This window comes from Sorex fumeus, unplaced genomic scaffold (assembly GCF_029834395.1).
Source record: "Sorex fumeus unplaced genomic scaffold, SorFum_2.1 ptg000007l, whole genome shotgun sequence".
Taxonomy (NCBI): Eukaryota; Metazoa; Chordata; class Mammalia; order Eulipotyphla; family Soricidae; genus Sorex; species Sorex fumeus.
This window is the reverse complement of record NW_026606064.1, coordinates 61,713,934-61,739,999: the sequence shown is the minus strand read 5'-3', so window position 1 is coordinate 61,739,999 and position 26,066 is coordinate 61,713,934. Positions and strand designations below refer to the sequence as shown.

At 40.5% G+C, this 26,066-nt stretch overlaps 1 protein-coding gene across 2 annotated transcripts in view; it reads left to right on the top strand.

The window, feature by feature from the left end:
* The window catches only part of GAD2 (glutamate decarboxylase 2), a 72,739-nt gene extending 57,376 nt beyond the window's left edge, over positions 1–15,363 (top strand). For both annotated transcript variants that reach the window (XM_056130797.1, XM_056130806.1), the window contains exons 14-16: positions 5,576–5,683; positions 6,015–6,104; positions 13,550–15,363. In XM_056130797.1, coding sequence (XP_055986772.1) covers positions 5,576–5,683; positions 6,015–6,104; positions 13,550–13,723 — 372 coding nt within the window. In that variant the 3' untranslated portion in view covers positions 13,724–15,363. The remainder of the gene's footprint in view (positions 1–5,575; positions 5,684–6,014; positions 6,105–13,549) is intronic.
* Positions 15,364–26,066: the final 10,703 nt, after the last annotated feature.

Below are 26,066 nucleotides of genomic sequence, written 5' to 3'. Positions count from 1 at the left end.
TAAATTGATGGTGTGAGTAGGTTAATGCAGTCTGACAGCTTATGTTAGAAGAACAAAAAAGAAAAGAAAATCCAGCATGATAGTTTTGACATTAAAGGATAACCTCTAGTAATAACATTATTCTTTTTAACTCAGAAGTCCTTAGTAACCTCCTTTTTTTTTCGTGGCTTCTCCATTTCCTTCTGAAGGAACTGGGGTGGCTCCCTTCTTCCTCAGCCACAGAAGCTGTGCAAGGAGTGAAGCATTGCTTGGGTTGGCCTCACCGTGACCTCCTAGCAATGTGCTTGTCTATTTCAAGACAAGCAGGCTGGAAAGATCAAAGATGTTATATTTATTTATATATTAACTTTTAGTTTTTAATTGAATCACCATGAGATACAGCTACAAAAATTTCAAGTTTGAGCTTCAGTCATATAATGATTGAACACCCATCCCTCCATCAGTGCACATTTTCCATCACCAATGTCCCCAGTATTTCACCCCCCATCCCAACTCTCCCCCTGCCTCCCTGGCAGGCAATTTCCCCCCAAAGTCTCTCTCTACTTTTAGGCATCATGGTTTGCAATATAGATACTGAGATGCTATCACATTTGGTCCTTTATCTACTTTTAGCACTTAATCTCCCATCCTGAACTATTTCACCAAGCATCATTGACTTAGTGATCCCTTCTCTATCCCAGCTGCCCTCTCCCCCATCTCATGAGGCAGGCTACCAACCACGGAGCAATATTCCTGGCCCTGTCTCTACTGTCCTTGGATGTCAGTCTCATATTATTTTATATTCCACAAATGAGTGTAGTCATTCTATGTCTTTCCCTCTCTTTCTGACTCATTTCACTTAGCATGATACTCTCCATGACTATCCACTTAGAAGCAAATTTCATGACTTCAAAAGACTTTATTTTTCATTTGGATCAGATTTCCAATGTAAAGGGCACAAATCAGTGACTTTTCTCTGGATGCATTGATTTCCCAAAGTTGGTCAGAGCCAGCTATACCTACCAGAAAAACCCAATGGCCAAAAGAACAGTTAGGGGAAGCTTGAGGAATGAAAATAGAAAGGGAGAGAGGAAGAGGAAGCTGCTGTGTGCCAGGGGCTTATAGGAGTGGCAGATGGATAGCCACCTGGTTCACTGTTTTCTAAGTAGCATACTCGACAAGGTAGCAAGTCCAATCCCAAGAACAAGCAAATATGACATGACTGGCTGGAATGAAACTGAAGGAATGAGGTTTGGTTGCCTATTTTAGGTCAATATAAAGACATATGATCCATGTGCACAGAAATAAATTCTATGTGGTGTTATTTATTTTTTAAGAATTAAATGTGGGGCTGGATCACAGCAGGTGGGTGTTTGCCTTGCACACAGCTGACCCAGGTTTGATTCCCAGCATCCCATATAGTCCCCTGAGCGCTGCCAGGAGTAATTCCTAAATGCATGAGCCAGGAATAATGATGGGTATGACCCAAAAAGAGAAAATTTTTAAAAAAAGAAGAATTAAATGCAAAGAATTACCTTAAGCATTTCAAACAGTTCAAGAGGGCTATGGTTAACAAGAAACAGAAGGATTTGGAGAGACACAAACAGTTAATAACTATTTTTTGGGCTCCATTTTCAACCTGCTACAGAAAATGTATTTTAAATTAAAAGACTTGCTGAAATCTCAGCTAATTTGAGAATTTCACCAAGAGTGGCCCTGGACCCTCTGAGTCCTCTTGAGAGCCAACCCCATAAAAAATAATAATAAAATAAAATATTTAACTTTATTACATATTTTATTATTTATTTTCATCTAATTAAAATTTCATAATTATATGAGAAATCCAAAATTACAAAAATAAGTATCAGAGACTAAGTTGAGGAAAATAAGTTGATTGCTAACTATTGTTTAGTCTCAGTTTTTGTGTCCCTGTTTTCCTGCGGCTTTTTTATTAAGAGGATGATAATTAGCTATATTTACAAAAACTGTTTCTCTCATGGTTCATCAGTTCCTGCTGTTCCTTTTCCATCTGAAGCCTCTTGTCAGCATGGTGCAGCTGGGTGGTTCTGAGAGAAATGACTTGGAGGACATCAGGTGTGAATTAAACAGCAGGACCTAATGAAGCCTGAAATAGAGGCACTGGGCAAGAGGATAAAAAGAGAAAAACTTGGACAAATCTGCAACTCCTTATGCAAAAACTTACATATCCAGACAAAGAGCTGGAAAAACCTTTATTCATTTATTTATTTATCTATTTATCTATTTATTTATTTATTGAATCACCATGAGATACAGTTACAAAGCTTTCATGTTTGAGTTTCAGTCATACAAGGATCGAACACCCATCTCTTTACCAGTGTACATTTTCCACCACCAATGTCCCCTGTATTCCTCCCACCCCACCCCCACCCCTATCCCACCCCTCCTCCTGCCTCTATGGTAGACAATTGCTAGAAAAATCTTTTATTTGACTTTCAACTGAAAGCTGCATTAAGCAAATTGAAATTATAGAGGTTACTCAAGTAACTCGGGTCGGCCATGTTGGCCGCGTGTAAGGCGAACGCCCTACCCACAGTGCTATTCGATATGCCAGACACAGTAACAACAAAGTCTCCAATGGAGACGTTACTGGGCCCGCTCGAGCAAATCGATGATCAACGGGAGGGCCTTTACCTTTTACCTACTCAAGTAACAGTCTCAGTTCTACAGTTGATATCAGAGGTGAGGATAATTAACCTCTCCTTTCAAAAGCTCTCTGTTAGTGTCAGCTAGGGAAGAAGGCAGCCCCTCCCCAAAGTAAAGTACCCCAGAGTTCCTGATCGTCTATCCATAGTTTGTCTCGCATTTCCTTGGCAATGAGTAAATAATCTGGGATATATAAAACAATGAGAAGGAGAGGACGGAGAGGGAGCAGGAGGAGCAGAATATTACTTCAATAAACTTTGTTATCAGACCTACCTAGAGAAGAAGATCTAGTGATGCCGCCTTTTCTCCTTAATAAGAGAAATGCTGTGAAAAGTAGTAGCCTTCGTATAAATTATAATTCTCTATCCTGTTCATGGATAATTAAATGTACTGGTGTTGGCCAGCATATTAAGTCTAAGATAGCTTGATTAGAGTAAATTCACACAGAGTGAACAAGCACAAAATCTCTAACTAGGATAGTAGAAGGCATTCTTCGTATCACCAGTATGTGAGACTGCCATTGTCAAAGCCCTATGCCTGCCCCTCTCTCAACTCTCTTTTTCCTGATAGACCTTCTCCTTATTCTGCCTTATATTAGATCTGAGATTTGAGGACATCTTTCTCCTGCAGCTAGGCATATCCCTGACCCTCCAGGAGCTCAGGATCTCACTTAGCAGGCTGCATTAGAGCCTCTAGCTTCACGTGCCTGAGGTTTACAGGGGGTCTTGTCATTCTCAAAGGAAGAACTGGGCAGCATATGGTATTTGTCTAATAATAATTTGATGAATGAATGAATTTTCAGAGTACTAAAATCTGTCTATTCCTTGAAAACAGGACCACAGAGATAGCTTAATGCATTTGGGAGGTCTACATTTGATCCCTGGCATTGTAAGGTTCTCTGAGGACCAAAGGAGCAACCCCTGAGGGGGGCTGCCCCCAAACTAACTTTGAAATAAAATATAGATCTTACTCTCACACATAGCCAACATCATGGAAGGAGACTTAGTCTTCCAAGGGCACATGAAGTTTACTTGGGCTATGCCTCCCCCCATTGTTTTTCTAGAAGTGATGAATGTATTACATATGATAGGGCCGCTCCCCTCTACCTCTTTAGCCTTGGATAAAATTGGGCAGGTTTAGATTAGATTACTTGGTCAGAGTACTCATAACTATCTCCACCATGAAATCCCAGATTCGCAAAACCTAGAAGATTCCCAGTCCCTTTGATGTGTGGACAGAGCATTGAGTTGACCTTATGGTTCCTTGGTGTTCACCATTGACCAGACAACTCATTCCCATGTGCTCAGGGATAAGTCGAGGTCATATACTGGAAGAGGTCAGAGTTACACTGGTGCTGGCTCAGGCATATGCAGTTTTAAGTAGCACTGTAGCACGGTCCTCCCATTGTTCATTGTTTTGCTCAAGCGGTCACCAGAAACATCTCCATCGTGAGACTTGTTATTACTGTTTTTGGCATATCAAATATGCCACCAGAGCTTGCCAGGCTCTGCCGTGCGGGCAGGATACTGTCAGTAGCTTGCTGGGCTCTCTGAGAGGGAATGGAGGAATCGAACCTGGGTTGGCCGCATGCAAGGCAAATGCTGTACCCACTCTGCTATGACTCTAAGTTACCCAAAGCATCCAGTTTGCGGAACACTTAACTTCCTCCCTTCACTGTAGGTGCTACCCCAAGGGGATCCAAGTCCCTGATCATTCCAAACCAATCCTGATAGCCTTAGTATCCATTGTCTCATGGTTTGGGTGCAGGCCTAAGAAATCCAGACCCTTTCTTGTGATTATCAGGAACCAGTCAGCCACCTTGATCCAACTTTAGCTAGAGTACCAATCTTTAAAGTATGAATTTCTGAACTCATCTGATTACTGTCATGTAGCTTAGTCTGAATGAGGCTTCAGATGTGAAAAGCCACTCTTTGTGCTGGGATGAACTTCCCACTGAGCTCTGGGACTGGAAAATGGAAAAGTGGGCATCTCTTACCTCCATTGCAATTGTTCCCTCTACTTTCCACATTAATTACTGACAGACCAGTTCTAAGTGCTCCTGGGATGAGCATTCACTGTTTTTTCTCAGTTCTCCATTAGTACTCTGCAAATGCTGAAGGAGATAGGAGGGAAAGCATTTTTGAGAAGAAACTCCCCAGAGTGTCCTAACGTCAATTAAACAGCTTCCACTTTATGGCGATTCTGTTGTTTTCCACTGAGTCCAGATCTCTGTCTTTCAAACAGCAAAAACAAAGACCTCCGTGATAATGTTTGCCTATTGTAGACATATGAATCATTTATTCTCAAAGGAAATGTTTCTGAGCTTTTTCGAATGATAGCGAAAAAAGTGTCTGCATGGCACTTCAGATCTCTTCTTTCCTTTGTTCAAAAAGAGTCATAGAGCCTGTATTCTATTTGTTCAATTATAGGTGTACCTTGATGAGCAAAACTGGGGTCTGAAAAAGGCACAGTCACTTGGCAGGTGGGGGCTAAGTAAGCATCCTGGGGTAGGACTCCAGTGCTGCTTCCTTTCCACAGGAAGAGAATAGCCCAGCCCTCTTGTCATTAATGACTTCCATAATGACTCCTGTGAATGACAGAGGCAAATTTTCCTCTTGAGTAATCAAATTAATTGCCTGGGGAATGAATGGAGATAGAACAAGCAAGCAAAAGAGTCCTCTGTGGAAAGCATTACTGACGGATGTGAAGAAGAACAAAAGCACCTGGGGGCAGAGTACTAAAGAGAAACAGTGGCCAGGAAAGCTTGGGAAACAGAGATCCCTGTAAACAGAGCTGAGATCCAAGAGCCAGAGAGACCATGAGTGTCCAGAAGGCGCCATCCTGCCTCTAGGCTACCACATGCTTCACCCATCTTTCTCAGCCTACCTACTATCTTTTCTTCTTCTTTTAGGGAACTATTGGATTTGAAGCACATATTGATAAGTGTTTGGAGCTGGCGGAGTATTTGTACAATATCATCAAAAATCGAGAAGGCTATGAGATGGTGTTTGATGGAAAGGTAGGCATTGTAATTTCCATCCCCGCCCCTGGATCTTAGAATTACTGTATATACCCCTTCATTTTTAAGTCAGTAGAGAACCCTGAAGATAATGGGAGAGGGAGGAATAAAGGAAAAGCAGGGACCACAGGATTGATCTTAGGAGCTGGAGTAAAAATTTAAGTGCACAAAGACATCACTCAGTAGAATGCACAAGTCAGGCCCTCCAGAGGTGATGGCAAATTTCTACATAGGAATTGTACTGGAAAGTTGTAGAATAGATTTGCGATGTCTCTAGAATTTCCCAAGTTGCCAATTGTACTGAGTAGATATCTGACTTTCCTCCTTGTAGCCTCAGCATACAAATGTCTGTTTCTGGTATGTGCCACCCAGTTTGCGGATGATGGAAGACAATGAAGAACGAATGAGCCGCCTCTCAAAGGTAAATCTTACCATCTCCTGCTTGGTTGTGTCCCTCAGGCCTTTCCTCTCTGTGCTTGGCTGTGTCCCTGGGGCTTTTCATCTCCTACCCTCTTTGTCACACATGCAAAGGTCTTTAGAAAAGCATAAGCCTCTGTGAGTTTGTGAGTTCCTGTACCACCCAATCAGATAAAGCTGCTCTATCTCCAAATTTCACAAAGGTACATCTCTTTTCTGAGAACAAGCTCATGGTGTCTTATGATGAGCGTTAGGAAAAAACCTTTAGGGGCATCACCAGCCACAAGAAACAACTTCCTTGCTGAAATTGACTAGAGAAGGAGCTGGTGTTTAGCGACAAGCATAGAGGAGACTTGCCAGAAGCTTAGCATTAGAGGGCAAACCACTACTCTGTCTCGCAAGATATCAGACTCAAAACTACCAAGTGATGTCTTGAGAGCTGTTATCAGAGGATAACAAGCAAAGGAATAAACAAACAATAATAATAATCCTACTATCATCTTAGGATCATTGCACCTGAGGTGGGAAGCATGGTTGTCCCCATTTTGCTGATGGAGAAACTGAATCTCAGGAAGGAAAAGTCTCTCCCCCAAATCCCTGCCTCCACAACCTGAGGGCTTGAGCTTAAAAGCCTATTATGACCATTAAAGTACTTTTATCCTGTATTCTCTCTTCCCTACCATTTGCTCATGGGTGAAATTTGATTTATGATGTACACTGAGTCTTGAAGGGAGGTAAAGAATAAATAGAACCCATAGACACAGAAAACTAAGGAGCCTCAAGTATTTGGGGACTTTTGAGCTGGTTGCTGGGGTGGCTCAGTTCCTTGGTTTTCCATTTATCACAAAGGAAGTCAATTTAATCCTTGCCTGGAGCTGGAGAAGTTCTCTCCCCCAAGGCCAAGAAGTCCCGGCTGACTCACTGACCTTTAGAGCACTTTATTTCCTTGCATGTAAAAAAAGAACTAGATTTTGTGTGAGTTGAAAACCTCCAGACTAACTTAATAAATGTTAGCACCCATCCTTAGGCAATACAGGATCAAGTTCCTCCCCAGAAGAAATGAACACTAAGCTGAGACCTTTAAACCTTTAAACCTTTAAACCTTTAGACCTTTGTATCTCTGGATTTGCAACCATGATGATATATGAATTCAACCTAAAACTTTATTTAAGAAACAAAAACACTGATGACTAACTCTTACCCCCAAAATTTGATATGACCTCTTTTGCCATGACTTCGTAATGGAGAACTTTTGTTCTCCAAGAGGGGCTGGAGTTAGTCCCTCTTAGTTAGTTAGTTAGTTAGTTAGTTAGTTAGCACAGCAGGTCGGGCATTTGCCTTGCACGCAACTGATCTGGGTTCAATTCCCAGGATCCCACATGATCCCCTGAGCACCGCCAGGAGTAATTCCTGAGTGCATGAGCCAGGAGTAACCCCTATGCATTGCTGGGTGTGACCCAAAAAGCAAAAAATAAAAAATAAATGAAAGTTCTCCAGGGGGTTACAATATGTAGGCTGAAGGTCACTGAGTTAGAGGAACAAATGAAAACTTCTAGAACAGCGACTCCAGCCTCATGTGTTTAAGGTCAAAAAGATCATGGTCATGCTGGAAATCTTAGTACAGTTGGTTCATCCAGTTCAAGCTAAAGATGCTAGAGGGCAGGAATAATTTCCGAGTAGACTGACACACGTAATCATGAAGGCTGCTATCATTTGAGCAGAAAGAATTCATTTTTCCCCCTCCGTGTTTTATGGTGGCTTCTCCGTTATGGATTATCTGAACCATGATAGACTTTATCTAATACATTAATTTGAAATTAGCTGTTTCCATTTTAGTTGACTTTTATTTCTTCCGTGAACTCATTGACCAGATCCACAGAGGAATTGGTTTCACTTCATTTACTGATGGTTCATTATTGCTGGATGGAAGGATGGAGAAAGAGAAGAAAGGAATTTCTTTTCTACTTTTTGCTTTTTAGAGTAGACATGAACTCTGAGAATCCCCATGAAAATGTACCTATCTTAAATGCCTTTTAGATTTTAGCATGTCATACAAACTAGAATGGGAGTGATAATTTTCTGGGAACAGTAATTTGAATATTAGTAAATAAGTTCTATTCTATTGATAATTGCAATTTGGACATCTCTGGGGACGGCAAAATAAATTCTCCTAGTTGTTTCCTCTTCTGTGATCCCATTTTATTATCTCTAAAGAGAATTTAGTAATTCAGAATTAGAAATGAAAGTAGATCTACATGACACATCAAAAGTAGCTTTTATTTATGTCAATTATTCATCAGTTTCAGAAAATTTTCTCTCTAATGTTCTGAAACTGACAATACCTATTAAGTATGAAGCCCTTAAGTCTAATGTCCAGGTACCAATAAAACTTCTCTGCCTCACCCTTCTCTTACACACACACACACACACACACACACACACACACACACACACACACCCCACAATCCCAGAAATAAAAAGAAGTAAAAAGAACTAAAGTTAAATAAATCATATTTACCAACCAATCTAGTAGTAATAGCCACATGTGACTATTTAAATTTAAACCAATTACTATTATATTGGTGAAAATTCACCACACCCCACTGATCATATTTCAAATGCTCAATCTGAGATGGATACCCCGATCAAATGGTAGGCAGAAAGAAAATTCCTCTATTGTTGCAACCGTATCCTAGAATATAAAGAAAGGAAACAATGCTTAGGAAACTGATGAATTAGAGGCCTTTTTCCTAATGCTCAGACTGGCTAAGGGAACAGGAAACCAGTGGACAGGAAGCTACACAATGCTAGAAGGTAAAGGGGACCATCCAGTTGTACATTTCTTGCTGAGGACTGAGAGTGAGAACTGAGAGTGAGCCAGTGGCCTGTCACTGAGACAAAGACAAGAGGTCACTGGCAGCCAGTACCATATTCAGATTCCAGACACAAGCAAGGGGCAGCAATTAGATGCCACGACAACTCACAGGCGAGGGCTGGCTCATTAGCTCAATGGGCAACTGTACATGCTTTGCATCTTAGAGGCCTGGGTTCAAGCCCCAATACCATCTAGCTCCCCAAGCACCAGCAGGAGTGAGCCCTAAGTACTGCTGGCTGTGACTCAATCCTACCGCCCCCACTCCCCTCCAAAAATTTCAGAGTTAATTATACCAAACATGTCTTATGTTTCTGACTCCACTTCATTATCATCTTGTATTTGAATTTCCATTATAGTTTAGCATTATTTGCATCCCTGCAGTCAACATTGTATAGTCCTTTACTGGTTGATGGGCTTTAAAAGGATCAACAGTGGGCACATGTGAGCTGCCCGGGTGCCTCCCAAGCCCATGCCTCCCACATCTCTCCTCTTGAGATATGTACTTTCATACCTTCATATTTAATGCCGGGATGTGTACTGGTTCTCTTTCCCAGTCTTCCACATTTTCTCTTGAGTGTATTATACTCTTTCTCTCTCCTCTTCCTCAGAACTTCCAGAGAAAACTTCTTTTTTTCTTTTTTAAAAAGTTCAACAATAAATTTAAAATTAAAAATAAATTGATAAGGAACGAGTTTGGACTCATATGTAATATGGAATGGAGTGGGGAGCCCAGAGAGATAGGACAATAGGTAAAGCTCTTGCCTTGCACACAGCTGACCTGGATTTGATCCTCCTTGGCATTGCATGAAGTTACCAGAGAACTGCCAGGAGTGATCCCTGAGCAGAGAGCCAGGAGTAAGCCCTGAACACCTTTGAGTGTGGTCCAAAAACAAAATAATAATAAATGTAATGAGAAGCTTGGTAAAAGCATAACATTTGAGAATATCTAATTGTAGTTACTCTTTTATAAAAATCAGTTTTCAGTGGTCCCCTGAGTACCACAAAGAGTAATTCTGCATACAGAGCCAGGAGTAACCCCTTCTGGCTCCTGGCCCTTGCCAGGTATTGCAAAAAAATTTATTTTTCAAAAATTTTTTCAGACTCCAATATTTAAGAACCAAATACTTTTGAACTGCTTAGTAAACAATGACTTCCTTTGATAGCTTGTAAGATTCTTTTCTGATTCTTTCATCTGGACCTTATTTGGAAGATACAAATGTGGATTCAATTATGGAAGAATTCCTTGGCTATCATTTCTAAAGAATTTTAAAAAGCTAGTATTTCTAAGGAGAAAATGTTGCCCCAACACTATTGGTCACTCAAAGATCCTTATTGATTAGACTTCTAGTGAATTCTTCGATAGAAAGTACCTCTCTTTTATAACTGGCTTTCTGTATTCAATAAGACTAAGAATGTGATCCCCAAGAGAGTCTAGAAATAAGTGAACACTATCAGAAAAGTTATCATCAGAAATGTTATAATCTCATTTTTTGACTTGCAATTAGTGATTATGCAATGAAGTACATGAACCATGTTCCTCTAATTTTAGCTTATCATCATTTTCTGGAAGCAACCAAAAGTCCTATCTGTTTAGACAGCTGTGATTTCTGCTAACCCAGCTGTGTCAGAATTTAAGAAGAGTTTATCTCAGTTTAGGGTAACATCAGCTTAAGATGACTGTTACTATTAATATTCCAGTCTTTAATTTACATTTATCTGAAAAGTTGAGATGGCTGTCTTTAATACTTAGTTCTGTTCCTAAGGGTTTTTTTGCTTTGATTGTTCATGAAAACTCTATCAGAATAGAATTAATTGAGCATTGTTGTTTTATCAGTCCTGAAGAATAAGCATTGTTTGTTATGCCAAGAAAATCAAAAAATAGTTATGTAATCATTTTCTTAAATTCCTTCAGACACCTGAATTTGGAATTCCTTTTCTAATTTGGAATTTCTCTTCCTACAAGCATGTTGACTTGCTGTGCCTCATAGCACAAAGCAATTAATTTCACATAGTAAGGTTAGAATACTTTGGTAGGTATATTTTAAAAACATATCCCAAGAGTTGAGATATTTAAACTCCTTTTTACATTGTTTCCTAGGATAATCCCAGTGTTCATATATAATTAATACTTTAGGTAAAAGATGAATCAACTTAACAAAAGCATTCTTATTTGCATTACCTCTAACTTGTTTAAGGAAGTGACAGGAGAGGAAATAATTTGTGATTAGAATCAGAAAGTCTCAGTTTGGGAATCAGCGTCCACACTGATTTTCAGTGAGGAAATTAAGTGAAGTGATGTGAAGTGAAGGTGAAATGAAAGTGACAGTGATTTCTGGCTTTGGCAGCTAACAAATAACCAAGCCTGACAGGAACTATGTTGATTTTGTGCAATGAGTAATTTGAATATGAAACCTCATTGCAAGCCAATAATTATGTAAGTGTCAATATCCCTAAAGTCACATGTTCTAACAGCATTTCGTTCGGATCTAGTCATCATCTATGTAAGATGACTCCAACTAGGATATAAGGCCTGACTCCCATTTTTTTTTTTGCACCAGTGTTTTCTATATTAGTTTATTTATTTATTTATTTTTAAAATTTTTATTAGTGAGACACCATGAGGTACAGTTGTAGACTTACAAATTTTGTGCTTGGGTTTCAATTATACAATGATCAAATACCCATCCTTCCACCAGTGCCCATTTCTCACCACCACAGATCCCAGTATCCCTCCCACCCCCCATCCCCCCATCCCTCCCTGCCTCTGTGGCAGGGCATTCCCCTTTGTTCTCTCTCTCCTTTTGGGTGTTGTGGTTTGCAAAAGAGGCATTGAGTGGCAACCATGTTTGGTCTACAGTCTACTTTTAGCATGCTTCTCCCATCCTGGGAGGATTCTCCCAACACCCTTTATTTGGTGCTCCCTTCTCTATCTGTTGACTCCCATTTTGGACTGAGTTTTTATCTATGTGCATCTAAAATAAGCCTAACACTTTCCTCAAATTTACCACTCCTGGCTACATATTCACAGCAATGAACTTACAAGATCAGATATTCTACTTACAGACTGCAATCATCACAGACCTGGTCGGGGTAATAATTTAAGTGCATAAGTGTATGTTCCATAGTAGAATGCTGTTTCTATTATGCTGTTCCTCAGACAGAAAGGACTCAGCAGCCCTCAACATACACCTGGCTTTACACTAGTAAACAAAAGAAGCCAGACTGACTGGACTGGCCCTCAAGAAGCTGAAAGCTGAAGCAGACAGATAAAATGTCTTTTCTCATAACTCAGAGGACAATAGGAAATTAGAATCTCTTCAGAGACAATGGCAATTATAGATTTTATCATGATTGTAGAACTGCAGTGGAACTTTGGGGTGTGTGTGTGTGTGTGTGTGTGTGTGTGTGTGTGTGTGTGTGTGTGTGTGTAGAATGTGAGCTGGAAGAGAAAAGGAATTCCAAAAAATGGGGAAAAGGGAAAAAGTGTGGCAGGGCAAGATTAAAAATATGGGCGAAAGGGTAAAATATGTGTGATATATTCATGGGATGCTGAGATTTATTTTAAATGAGCATTAGAAGAGGATTTTGCAGAGCTGGATAAGCAAAGGTCTTTGTGCCAAATTGGAGAGTCAGAACTAAATTTCATAGACAATAGAAGGTTGCTGGCACTGTTATAATCAGATAGAAATAGGCAAAATTCTCTGCAATCCACTCTTGTGATAGTAAATCTTGGTGGCCTCAGCTCTCTGCCTCAACTGATATTAAGAAACACATCTCAAAATATAAACTGAGTTTATGCAAAATAAAAAGAAACTTGAGAACTAAAGAGTCTCAAGAAAGTAGCTTTAGTGGTTCAAAAATTTGCTTGTTTTTCTATATCTCTTATATTGGGATTTATTTATTTATCTTTACCATTTTAATCTAGTTTTAATGTTTTGACACCTATTGAGAGGGTGCTTCTAAATGTTGTGTTTCTCAGGTAGACGAATTAGAAAGTCAAGGGTAAGATAACAAATATCTGATTTTATCATGCTGTTGTCATCATCATCATCATCGCTTTCTTCTTCTTCCTTCTTCTTCTTCTTCTTCTTCTTCTTCTTCTTCTTCTTCTTCTTCTTCTTCTTCTTCTTCTTCTTCTTCTTCCTCTTCCTCCTCCTCCTCCTCCTCCTCCTCCTCCTCCTCCTCCTCCTCCTCCTCCTCCTCCTCCTCTTTTTTCTTCTTCTTTTATAGTTTGTTTTTGGGACACACCCAGATGTTATCAGGACTTACTCATTACTCCTGGCTTTGTGCTCATGGATCATTCCTTATAGGGTACCAGGACTGAACCTGGGTTTATTATGCACAAGGGGAGTCCCCTCCCACTGTACTATCTTTACTTCGTGTCAAGTGTATAGTATTCTTATCCCCTTCAATATCTTGAATGTATTGGATTTAGTCCATTTATCACATAAAATGAAATACAGTTTCATCAAGAGAAAACAAAGTAATTCTTAATGTTGTTATAAACTAAAAATGCTCCTTTTGATTAAGTGCAGTCCATGGGAGAACTTGTAATAACCTGGTCTTTCCGATAGGTGGCTCCAGTGATTAAAGCCAGAATGATGGAGTATGGAACCACAATGGTCAGCTATCAGCCCCTGGCTGACAAGGTCAATTTCTTCCGTATGGTCATCTCAAATCCCGCAGCAACTCACCAAGACATTGACTTCCTGATTGAAGAAATAGAACGCCTTGGACAAGATTTATAACTTCGTTCACTAAGTTGTTTCAATTCTCTAGGTAGACAATTAAGTTGTCACAAACTGTGTGAATGTATTTGTAGTTTGTTCCAAAGTAAATCTATTTCTATATTGTGGTGTCAAAGTAGAGTACAGTTTCAAAATCAAGAAAACATTGCTCCTTTTAAAAATCCTTTCTTAAGTTTAGAATACCTCTCTGATAATTAGTGACAAAAGGCTGTGTTTAATCAATAAGGAAAAGCTTAAAATTGTTATAAATACTTCCTTTAATTTAATATAGTGTGCAAATCAAATTTTATTTTCCCTTTAGAGTTATTAAGATTGAGTAGTGCCAAAATGCCCCTGAATCATCATAGGTTCTTTGGGGTGCAGAGAAAAGGATAAAGTAAACATAAAATGTATGTTGAAAATAAAAACTCTTGCCTTTTTCATAGTATTAGAAAAAAATTTCTAATTTACCTATAGCAACATTTCAAATGTATTTAAATACATATAATTTTACAAAAGGAAATATATATTAAAATAAATCCTATTTTGTAACACATAGATTTTTATTTTATATGGGTTATACAAACTGCAGGGGCAGATATAAAAACTAAGTCAGATTTTATTTCTCTTTATTTTAATAGAGGCACAGTAAAGCACTTAGCAAAGTTATTTTGAACTGTAGGCCCACACAATTCTTCAAAGTTAGACTCCTTCTTTCTAGTCATATTATAGCTTATTAAATTTATAAGGTTAGTATTGTAAGACAAATATGAAAGAATACTGCAAATTCTCTAAAAGGATTGACCAGACTGAGAATAAGATTCTTTTCTCATTTAAGTTCTCCAACCCAGTTGACCCTTATTAGACCCTTCTAATAAGCATAACCAACCAAGTTTCATTGTACATGGATGAAACTAGAATAGATGTCTTCATTCTGCTATTTAGTTCAGCCTCTTTTGAGCAGAAGGTTGATGCAGTTTCTTGAGGCACTTTCCCAAACAGTATTCTTTCATTAGGTTGTTCAAATTAATTAGGTAAAATAAAATCTAATCAGCCTGAGCAAAGAGGAATAAGTACACTCTAGAATGTGTCAAACCCAGAAAATTAAATTCCGCCTTGGGGGAAGAGCTCTCGGTGTGAAATGATGACATCATCCTGATGCCATATTGCTACAACCCAGGAAGGAGTCATTTACCTCCTGGGAAATTTCTTAGCCATAAAAATCTCTCCTGTAATCCACTCTCAGCCGCTAGGCTTCTCCATCACTGCAATCCCAAGCAATTAATTTCTATGCCATAGGTGGATTTTTTTCCTCTCCTACTCAAGAAAAATGAAATGAGCTCTAACCTAAGATATTTGAGATCTTTTTTCGGTTTCCAACCAATATCCAAAAATTACCAGACAAGGCAGAGATATTAAGATTCCTAGAATTCAAAATAATATTTAAAACTCACCTGTTTGCCCCTGAAAATCTTATGTGAAAATATGAATGAATGAGAGCGCCGATAATTATGGAACCACAGAGTCAAATTTCATGTGTAGTGGAATTATGAACTCCTTTATGTGCACTATGAATATTAATTTAGAATCATGTGCCCTTTCTATATTGCCCAAACATATCAATAGAAAGAAATATAAATAAGGCAGACAATATTCTGTTGTGACAATAGTAGAAAGACAGGTAGCCAGAAAGGTCTATTGAGAAGAAAGAGGAGGCTATCCTTCAAGCAAAAGAGTAAACCCATATAATACAACCCCAAGATCCAACCCTCTGAATCATCATGAGCTTGTCCCTCTCTTATATCTCCGAGAAAATTTACCAAAACACTGGAACTGGGATGAACATGGCTTTGAGTCTGGTTTAGGAGCAAATGGATTCTCTATGGTTATTGTAGAAAAATCTTTAGTTGTGCCCAGAATTTCATGAAAGAATAACCCTCCCTAGGATGTGTCCAAAGGCCAAGCACTGTTTCTTTCAAACAATTGGCTACTGAGAATCAACCCATGACAGCCCCACCAATCTTGAGTCAGAAGCACCCAAGTGAGAGGCAGGAACACTAGTGATCAAGCCCACTTTCCTGCCTGAACTAGGCAGTGGATTCCGTGCCCTCATCCAGACTGACTTCTCTCTGTCTCCATCAGGGTGTTTGTACCTTATATATAAATCCCACTAGAATCCGCTGCTCTTTAACTTGTGACCATTTTTACCAATAGTTGTACACCGACCCACCCCTTCTCCTGCCCTTTTCAAATCCTTCCCCAGTGATGCAGGAAGCCTTTCTCAGATATGTGCAGGGAAAATTCCTACTGATAGTAGCCTAGGAAAGGAAGTAAAGGAATGCCTCATCGTCCCAGTAGTTTAATAGATATTAAAAAGAATTTGGTCTGTGACCCTGAACTCAGGAGGGAGGGAGGGAGGGAGGGAGGAAGGAAGGAAGGAAGGAAGGAAGGAAGGAAGGAAGGAAGGAAGGAAGGAAGGAAGTTTTGAGCACCAGCCTAAATTCTTAGCGTCAAAGGCCTTGATGTGGAACCATTCTTTATTCATTTTTGAAAAGTTTGGTTTTAGCTTTAATAAGAATTGACATGGACATTTTTCTTTATACAGCAATATTGTGTTCATTCTTTTAAAATACTTGAAAAAAGGGTGGTATGTCTTTACCTGAAATGTAACTGGTATTGACTTCATGTGCTGTCACGAGGATATGAGAAAGAAAAGGAACTTAACATGTGTGTATCTGTGTTGCCTTTATTAGATTGATAGTCCTGACTTGTCACCTCAGCCTGGGGTTGTGCACTTTAGATCTGAACTGTACAGTGTTGCAAACCAACATGTCTTGCTGTAAAAGCTTGTACACTATATTACTGGTATGTCCTTTTCCGTGTGGTAGCTGTACTGATATCACAAGAACTACATTTGCACCTGTCTCTACACGCACTCTCTCCCCTCTCTCTGCTGAACTGTAACCTTCCACAGCAGCTCTAATAGAGAACCTGCCCTCGGCTAAGCTCCCTACTGAGAAATCCTCCTTGGAGACTTTCGTGATCTCACAAAATGCAAGGTGAGCGCTTCTTGGTCTCTAGGGATAGAAGAGACCAATTATGGAGCGTGCAGGAAAGCTCACATTGCAGGTACCGATCCTGCTGGGTTTTGGAAACGCAACTGCTCCTTAGAATGTGGATCAAGAAAGCATGGGTGTAAATACAGGGACGGAAAAGAAACTGGGGCACCTCACATGGGTATCATCTTGCACGTGCTCTTCTGTTTTCAAATGCTAAGTACAAACGCAATGTATTTATTAGTTTATGTGTGCCAAAATACTGTTCCCAATTGGTGTTTATCAAAGATGTCAACTTCCCAACATTACTTCATTACTAAAGACTGAAAAAATTAAAAAATATAAATATGTGGCAACCTGTTCTTCTTACCAAATATAAACTTGTGTATGATCAAAGTATTTTATCTGTGTTGTCTCTCTAAACCCAAATAAATGTGTAAATGTGGACACACCTCAGGCTTGGATGCTTATTTCTGACATAGCTGTGTTGGGGAGGTAGTTTTTAGTTGAATTGTCTATGGAAAAGGTCACTTGACATGTGGTCCAGGAGAAAGCTCTTACTCCTGCAACCATTTCTGAAGAACATTGTTGGTCCACTCTGGTTCCATAATCGTGCTACCTTTTAAATATTATACATATTTTAATTATGATAAGGTTCACATACATACAACAGTGGAGAAAATAGTGAATGAGTGCCTGTGTAACTTCCATTACTTTCAACAACTACTAACTCATTTCTATTATCTTGGTTTTTTCTCCCTATACTAAATTACTTTTACAGAATCTATAAAAAGACTTTTTACAAAGGGGCATTAGGAGTCAGAGCCATGTACAGCAGGTAGGGCGTTTGCCTTGCATGCGGTCTACTGGAATTCAATCTCGGGCACCTCATATGGCCCCCCAAGTCTGCCAGGAGTGATCTCTGAGTCAGGAATAAACCCTTAACATAGCCAGCTGTGGCCCCAAAATCAAAAATCAAAGGCAGTGGAGGGAGGAGGGTAGTAACTTGAGGGGCTTTAGAAATAGTCCACTGAGTGGGGAGGGCATTTGCATTGCACACTGCTTACCCAGGTTCACTCCTGAGCACCACCAGGAGTAATCCCTGAATGCAGAGCCAGGAATAAGCCTTGAGCACCACTGGGTGTAGCCCAAAAATAAGGAAAAAAAGGGAGAGGACTTGAATACAATCATCATCACTATATACCAATAGCAGTATTAGTGACTATACTATCATTATCAACAACACCAAACTTAGCCAAGCAGCACAAATGCTGACTGTCTTCGACTGTGAGCGTGGAAAGGTCGGACTATAGCTGAATCTCATGAAGACAATGTTTATGAGAAATGGTCTCCTTCCTGACGCTCAGTTCACTCTCAATGGAACCAACATCTCCTAATGCAACAGTTACATGTACCTAGGTCGAGATGTCAACATGATGAATGACCTGGCACCTGAGTTGCGCAGGGGAAAGAGAGCAGCATGGAACGCCTTCAAGAGCATGGAAGAAATTGCTAAGAGGACAAAGAACTTCCGGCTCTGGGCACATCTCTTTGATTCCACTGTTCTTCCTGCATTAACGCCTCAGAGACCTGGGCCCTATGAAAACAGGATGAGAATGCTATTTGGCTCTCCCAAAGAGAAATCGAAAGAGATATGCTTGGAATATCACACTTCACTCAAATGAGAGAAAGAATCCGGAGGTCTGACCTCCATTGATGGTCAAGAATCAGGGACTCCTGTCACAGAGGCAGGGTGGGACGAAGGGGATGGGGGGTGGGAAGGATATTGGGATCCGTGGTGATGGAAAATGGGCATGGGTGGATGTGTACTTGATCATTGTATAATTGAAACCCAAGCACAAAATTTTTAAGTCTACAACTGTACCTCATGGTGTTTCACTAATAAAAATTTTTTTAAAAAAAAGAAACTCAATCATGAAAGCTTTATAACTATATCTTACAGCGATTCAATTAAATAATTTAAAATTTAAAAAAAAAGAATCAGGGATGCTGTCTTGTTTTCCAAGGCGTCAAAAATCAGATGGGCTGGACACATAATGAGATTTGGAGATGACCACTGGACTAGAGCCATTACTGACTGGATTCCATGGCCATCAAAAGATCTCGTGGCCTCCCACATACAAGATGGTCAGACTTCTTTGTCAAGACCCTGAAAGATCAGTTTGAGGCTCTTCATGTTCCAAGAACAAGCAGACGCCATTGGGCTACACTAGCACGCAATAGGGATAAATGAAGATGTTATTGGTGCCCGCTCAAGCAAATTGATGAGTAATGGGATGTCAAGTGATCAAATGATCATTATCATACATTCAAATGTCCCATATTGTTTTCCGATCTCTCCAATTCTCAGTTCTCCAACAAACCCCGTTATCTGTGCCCTGTCCAAGAAACCCCAGTGAGAATCCACAGACCTTTTAGAACAGCTAACAATACTTTCAGTGCACAATGCAACATCATCTGCACCTGACTGTCTTAGGTTGTGTGTAATTTCAGTATTGAGTTTATATATGGGCCTCTGAGGACTGTGAGATTTGAAAGTATCATATGTTTGGGGCCCGTAGAGATTGTATATAGGTAGGGCACTTGCCTTGCATGTGACAGACTGTGATTTGATCCTGGGCACCCCATATAGTCCCCGAAGGCCACCAAGAATGATCCCTGAGTGCAGAGTCTGGAGTAAGCTCTGAACATAGCTGGAGCTGACCCCCGCCCCCCCCCCACACACACACACACAAAATTGATGCGCTGTTTTATTCCCAGAAAGATTAGGGCCGAATTGATAGTGAGTTTTGAAAGTCTCATACATTTGGGGCCCAGGGAGATAGTACGTGGGTAGGCGTTTGCCTTACACATGGGTCACCTAGATATTTCCAGCATCCCATACAGTCTCCCAAGTACTGCCAGGAGTAATTCCTGAATACAGAGCTAGGGGTAAGTGCTGAACACTGCTGGGTGTGGCCCAAAAATGAAACAAGAGAGAGAGAGAGAGAGAGAGAGAGAGAGAGAGAACTTTACATAGGTTAAAATGTACGAAGTGTAGTTGGTAGAGGACATACCCGATGTCCCTTGTCACATCTGGGCTGCCTCTCAGGCCCGAGAGGCCCTTAAATGTCTGAAGTAAATAAATGCTACCGAAGCAATGGAGGGAGGGGAAAGGGCAGGATGATGAGGAGGTTTGTTTAAAAAAAAAATTAATGTTGCTCAGTGAGGGAGCCAAAGGGCAGAAGCCAACCAAGCAGGGAGGGACCCTGCATTTGGTCACTTTCCCTCTCCCCCAGGGAAGCATTACCCCTTCTTTCTCACTCTGAGGAGCACTCACTCACGGATGCTGCTCAAGAGTCATCTTCATGAGGTTTTCGTGGGGATTAAATCATATTATGAATAGCACCGATTGCCTCCAACTGTGGTGGGGAAAATTCCAAGCAAACTGAACAATTCCACCCTGTGCCAAAGTTCCATCATACTGAATTTTTATTTAATATATATATATATATATATATATATGGTTGATTGATTGGAAAGAACTTGTTTCCAGCTAAACATAGCCTTCTCAAGGAACTGTGGACTTTCTGTTTTTCTTTTCCTTTTTTTCTCTTTCCATGGTAACCAAAGCCAGGTTGACAAAAAAAAAAGTCAACAAACTAAGAGATAGAGTCAATAACCAACCCTGGTTTTTGGTTAAGAGCTTCTGCAGTCCTGCACTTCCTCCCTCTATTCTCCCATTCATGCCATCAGTGGGGGGAACAGGTCATGTGCAAAATTTTCTTAATCATTTTTCACAATCTTTTATAGCCATAGAGGGAGCTGACAAACCAAGAATTTACCTATCCACAGAATGTATAATTAAAACCAGAACTTTCTCAACCTTTATAATGGTCAAGCCAAAAAAATTCATGCATGTATGCACAAGAAGGGTAACTTGTCCTATTTTGACATTCTAATACTCTGCAATTACTAAAAACTTTTCATTCAGTCCTGCCTTATATGAACTTTCTCTAATAACCCCATCTAAATTAGAGCTTAACCTGTGTTAGTATATGATTAACACATTTTAACTTGGATTTCTTGTGTTGCTCTCAAAAATTTGATTTTTTTCATTTAAAAATCATTTTCCCCATTTAGCTTTTGAACAGGATAAAAGAACTCTTGCTTACTCCCAATCAGTGAACACACCAAACTCTTAAATAAAATTCTAAGTAATGTTCAGTTTAACTCAAGTTTTACCAAAGACACCTTGCCTAAGATAGTATTTGTACTTTCTATTACTAGGACCAGACAGGGAAGAGCTGCTCTTTTAAAACTTTTGCCTATTACACACAAGTGTATGAATATCTATGCATATTTAATAAATAATATTCAAAAATATCTATACATCTATAGAATATACAATACATTTATATAGTCATATCAATTAATGGTAGATGTGGAGTCTGGAAAAACATGTCATTAGATGCTTTTGTCATTGTTGGAACATCGCAAAGTGAGTGCTATTCTCCGAACATTTGTTCTTGGTTTTGTTGGCATAAAAATTCCAGAGGCCCCTGGAAGAGGACCTGGGTCATGACATCTCGGTGCTCCAGTGACACTCTGGTCATGTGTGCTACCATGTCCCCAGGCTTTATTTTGAGTTTTTTGTCATATATATGAAGTTGTTAGTTGACTGAAACACTTATGGAATATGTGACTCTACATATGCAATGCATGGATCAAAGTGCACACACACATAAGTATATTTAAATAGACTTAATGGTCTGACACTACCTTTCTAAATTATTTTAGTTATTGGTGGAATAATACTTGTCAACTAATCAATAGCTCAGAGCTTAAGTTTAAAGAAAACTAGGCCAGGGAGATGACTCAGCAGTAGTGGATAAGTCTCATGTGTGATGCCCTGAGTTCAGTCCCTGGAACCATCGTAAATAAATAAACAATTAACAAACTTAAAGAGAATTGGAAGGGTCAACTTTCCAAAAATTAAACAGTCATCATAAAAACACACTGTGAATTTTGGCCTGTTAACTGCCTATCAAATGGATGCTTGCCAGGGAGAACAGGCTGAGAGAAGGGCAGCAGTCTCCAGGGAGTGACTCCATGTAACCCTCAATGCCATCTTGTTTAGCTTTCTCCCAACCCCTGAGCTATTATTACATCAATGACCTTGGAGGAAAAGGTAAAGTTGCTTTTCAAAGGTAAATAACTTCAAATGGAGACTTTTCTGCTATTGTGACTGTTATATGAAGGGATAGATAAGATAAATTGTTGATATGAGGGCTGAGCATGGGAAGAAAAATATGTTGACATTAAGAGGAAGAGGAAGAGCAAGGAAGAAGCAAGGAAGGAAGGAAGGGAGGGAGGGAGGGAGGGAGGGAGGGAGGGAAGGAGGGAGGGAGGGAAGAAGGGTGTTCCCCTCAGTGTTGGCTGCTACTCAGCTGAGGGCCACTTGGCCCTTTCGCCATACCTGGGCTAACTGAATCCCTGTCCCAGTCAACTACTCTCATTTATCGAATCTCTCACTAGAAGTAAAGATACTGAACAAAAGACCCAACGCTCTCTTCTCCACCAAGCCTTTCTCGCATCACCCAAAGTCAACAGGCTAAGTTGCTGACTGCTCTTTAACTCCCATTCCAGGACTCAGGGTGCTTGACACTGTTCTCCAACTGCTTCTGTGAATATAGTTTTCCTATCTCATTTGGAGGGCAGAACTGACTGCCCAGTCACAGACTTAGGGACCTGGAAGGACTGAAAGATTTCCTGTCAGATTGCGCAAACCCTGGGTGAAGGACTCCTGGGAAAATGAAGACAGCTCCAACCTGAAGCCAAGAAGGAAGCTCAGACCCATGAGAAATGGCCCATTCAGAGGGGCACCCTGTCATCTCTGATCATGCCTTTGATCCTTGTCATTGTTGCTCACCAATGCCCTGTTTATATCTTACTTGAGAAAGAGTTTCTAAACTCTGCTCATCTTTCCAAGCTAAAGCATAAATCTGGGAACACTAATTTCATCAAATCTTTCAAGTTCTCCCAATTGACAGCTTCCAGTTCAGGACACTTCCATCAAGTTTTAATTAAATACCATGTAAATTCACCATTCACAATCAAATGGAAACTCCTGAAAACTGTGGATACCAGGTGCAGTCAACATGTTAGCTCCTACTGATCCACAAATAATATCTCCAGTATTGATTTCTTGGAAATCCTGGTGCCTGCTGATGTTGGCCCTCTCATTTTTGACTGTGTATATTATTGTAATCGAGCCAGACAGGTGTCTCTTTGCTTTCACTCTGGAAGTGAAAATAAGAGATTTTTGTCCTTTTTTCCCACTTCAATATATTAGCACCTAAAAACTCCCTTAAAGGTTCAAATAATTGAAAACCTTTTTTTTTCTTTTTGGGTCACACCCAGCGATGCTCAGGGATTACTCCTGGCTCATGCACTCAGGAATTGCTCCTGGCGGTGCTCAGGGGACCATATGGGGTGCTGGGAATCGAACCTGTGTCGGCCATGTTGGCTGCATGCAAGGCAAACGCCCTACCCACTCTGCTATCGCTCCAGCCCCAAAAACCTTCTTAATTCATCTTTGACAAGCTGTGACTATGAACTAATCCAAACCACCTATTGGCTCTACTCTATCGACTTTTGGTGCAAGTGAATCATGAGACTGTTTCATTATCTGGATGCTTCCCATATCCGAGTGAGTAGATGGTGCTTATTTTTTTTCACTTCATATTTCCTAAAGTTTCTTTGTCCATGATTCAAATAAATGCATATGTCTGACGCCATTAGCTGCTGCATGGAAATGGACAGTTCTCAGCAACATAAATCAAAATGTCAATTTAGGAAAAGTACTTGGTTTAACATCTGTCCTTGTTTTTGCGAAGGAAGCTCTGGTAGAAAATGACTTTATATGGAGTAAGGAAAGCCTCCTTAACAAATTGTGCTGGCAAAACTGGACGACTACATGCAAAAAAATGGGCTCAGAACTCTGCCTAACACCATGTACAAAAGTAAGATAAAAATGGATTTAAGACCTCAACATCAGACCAGAAACCATAAGGTACATTGAAGACAAAGTTGGCAAAACCCTCCATGACATTGAAACTAATGGTATCTTCAAAGATGCCACACCACTGGCCGAGCAAGTGAAAACAGAAGTAGATAAATGGGACTATCTTAAAGTAAGAAGCTTCTGCACCTCAAAAGAAACAGTGACCAAAATACAAAGACATTCTACAGAATGGGAAAGGATATTCGCCGAATACACATCTGACAATGGGTTGATATCAAGGATATATAAAGTACTGGTTGAACTCCACAAGAAGAAAACATCCAACCCCATCAAAAAATGGGGCAATGAAATGAAGAGAAACTTTCTCAAAGAAGAAATCCGAATGGCAAAAAAGCACATGAGAAAATATTCTACATCATTAATCATCAGGGAGATGCAGATCAAAACCACAATGAGATACCATCTCACACCTCAGAGACTGGCCCACATCCAAAAGAACAAAAGCAACTGATGCTGGCGCAGATGTGGTGAGAAAGGGACACGCCTTCACTGTTGGTGGGAATGCCGACTGGTTCAGACCTTTTGGAAAACAGTATGGACGATTCTCAAAAAATTAGAAATTGGGGTTTGGTGCTGCCAGCAGGTCAATCTGTACCTGTGAGGCGAGTGCATCAGCAGTCTCATGGTGCCTTCAGACTTCCAGATACCCCAGAATTGCTGCTGTGCCTTTGACCAGACCCCAAAACATTGGGGCAAAGTTTACCAAGAAAGTAAACGGCCAAAAGTTAGGTATGTGGGAAACACACCCACAAACCACCTCTGGCTCAGCTATATAATTGGAGGCAAGGTCTCTTTGGTTCCTGGTTGAACTGCTTAATGGCCATGATCCCAGAGACTCAGAAACGAATCTCGGAACCCAGCGGCTTTAGGTAGAAATGCGTCCAGTCCCTGCAGTAGGCTACCAGTGCTGGGCCAACCCAGGTGTGAATAGGTTTTGTGCCTTGGCCTAATCCCCCTGGCAGCCCAGTGGCCGCCATCCTACAGAGGCCACTGGATAGTCATATTTGGGCCCCCAGTGACGAGACACACAGGGCCTCACGGGATGGGGGTGGAGCCGGGCTTGTCCTCCCCACCCCAAGGAGACCCCAAGTCATCGCCCACAAACGGCCTCTCTGGCTCCTGATCAAGCTCCTTAACGGCCATGATCCCAGAGACTCAGAAACAAATCTCAAAACCCAGTGGCTTATGGCAGAAATGAGTCCAGACCCCACAGAATGTTACTGTTGCCGGGCCACCCCAGGGAGGAAAGGTTGTTGTCCTTTCGCCTGCTCCCTCTTGGCGGCTTGGTGGCCGTCATCCTCCAGAGGCCATTGGACAGTCAGGCTTGGGCCCGCAGTGACGAAACTTGTTGGGTCTCATGGGATGCGGTGGAGCTGGGCCTGTCCTTCCCACCCCAATGAGACCCCAAGTCATCGCCCACGAACGGCCTCTCTGGCTCCTGATCAAGCTGCTCAATGGCCCTGATCCCAGAGACTCAGGAACAGATCTCGAAACCCAGTGGCTTTTGGCAGAAATCCCTCCAGATTTAAGTGTTAAAATTTTGGAATTTCAAAACCACATGGCCCTACTGCAGCCACACGACATCATATGTTATTCATAACCAGCAATAGAAAACAAATTGTCTACTGTTGCCTTTTCAGCAGATCTGAGTGGTAGAGTAAAATCTCAAATAATAATGGTGGGTCTGGTGTCAAAATATTGAATGTGATCAAAGTAGAGAGTAATCTGGAAATCATCTGCCCCACAGGTTGGGGGAGGGTGTGGGATGCGGGTATACTAAGGTTTTTGGTGGTGGAGAATGGGCACTGGTGAAGGTATGGGTGTTTCATTGTATGACCGAGACTTAAACCCAAAAGCTTTTTAACTGCTCTCACGGTGATTCAATAAATAAAATTATAAAAAATTAGAAATTGAGCTCCCATTTGACCCAGCAATATCACTTCTGTGAATATATCCCGGAGATGCAAAAGTATAATAGTGCTGCATTTATATGTTCATTGCAGCACTATTTACAATAGCCAGAATCTGGAAAGAAAACTGAGTGCCCAAGAACAGATGACTGGTTAAAGAAACATTGGTACATCTACACAATGGAGTACTATGTAGCTGTTAGAAAAGATGAAGTCATGAAATTTACATACAAGTGGTACTACATGGAAAGTATCATGCTAAGCGAAATGAGTCAGAAAGAGAGGGATAGACATAGAAAGATTACATTCAT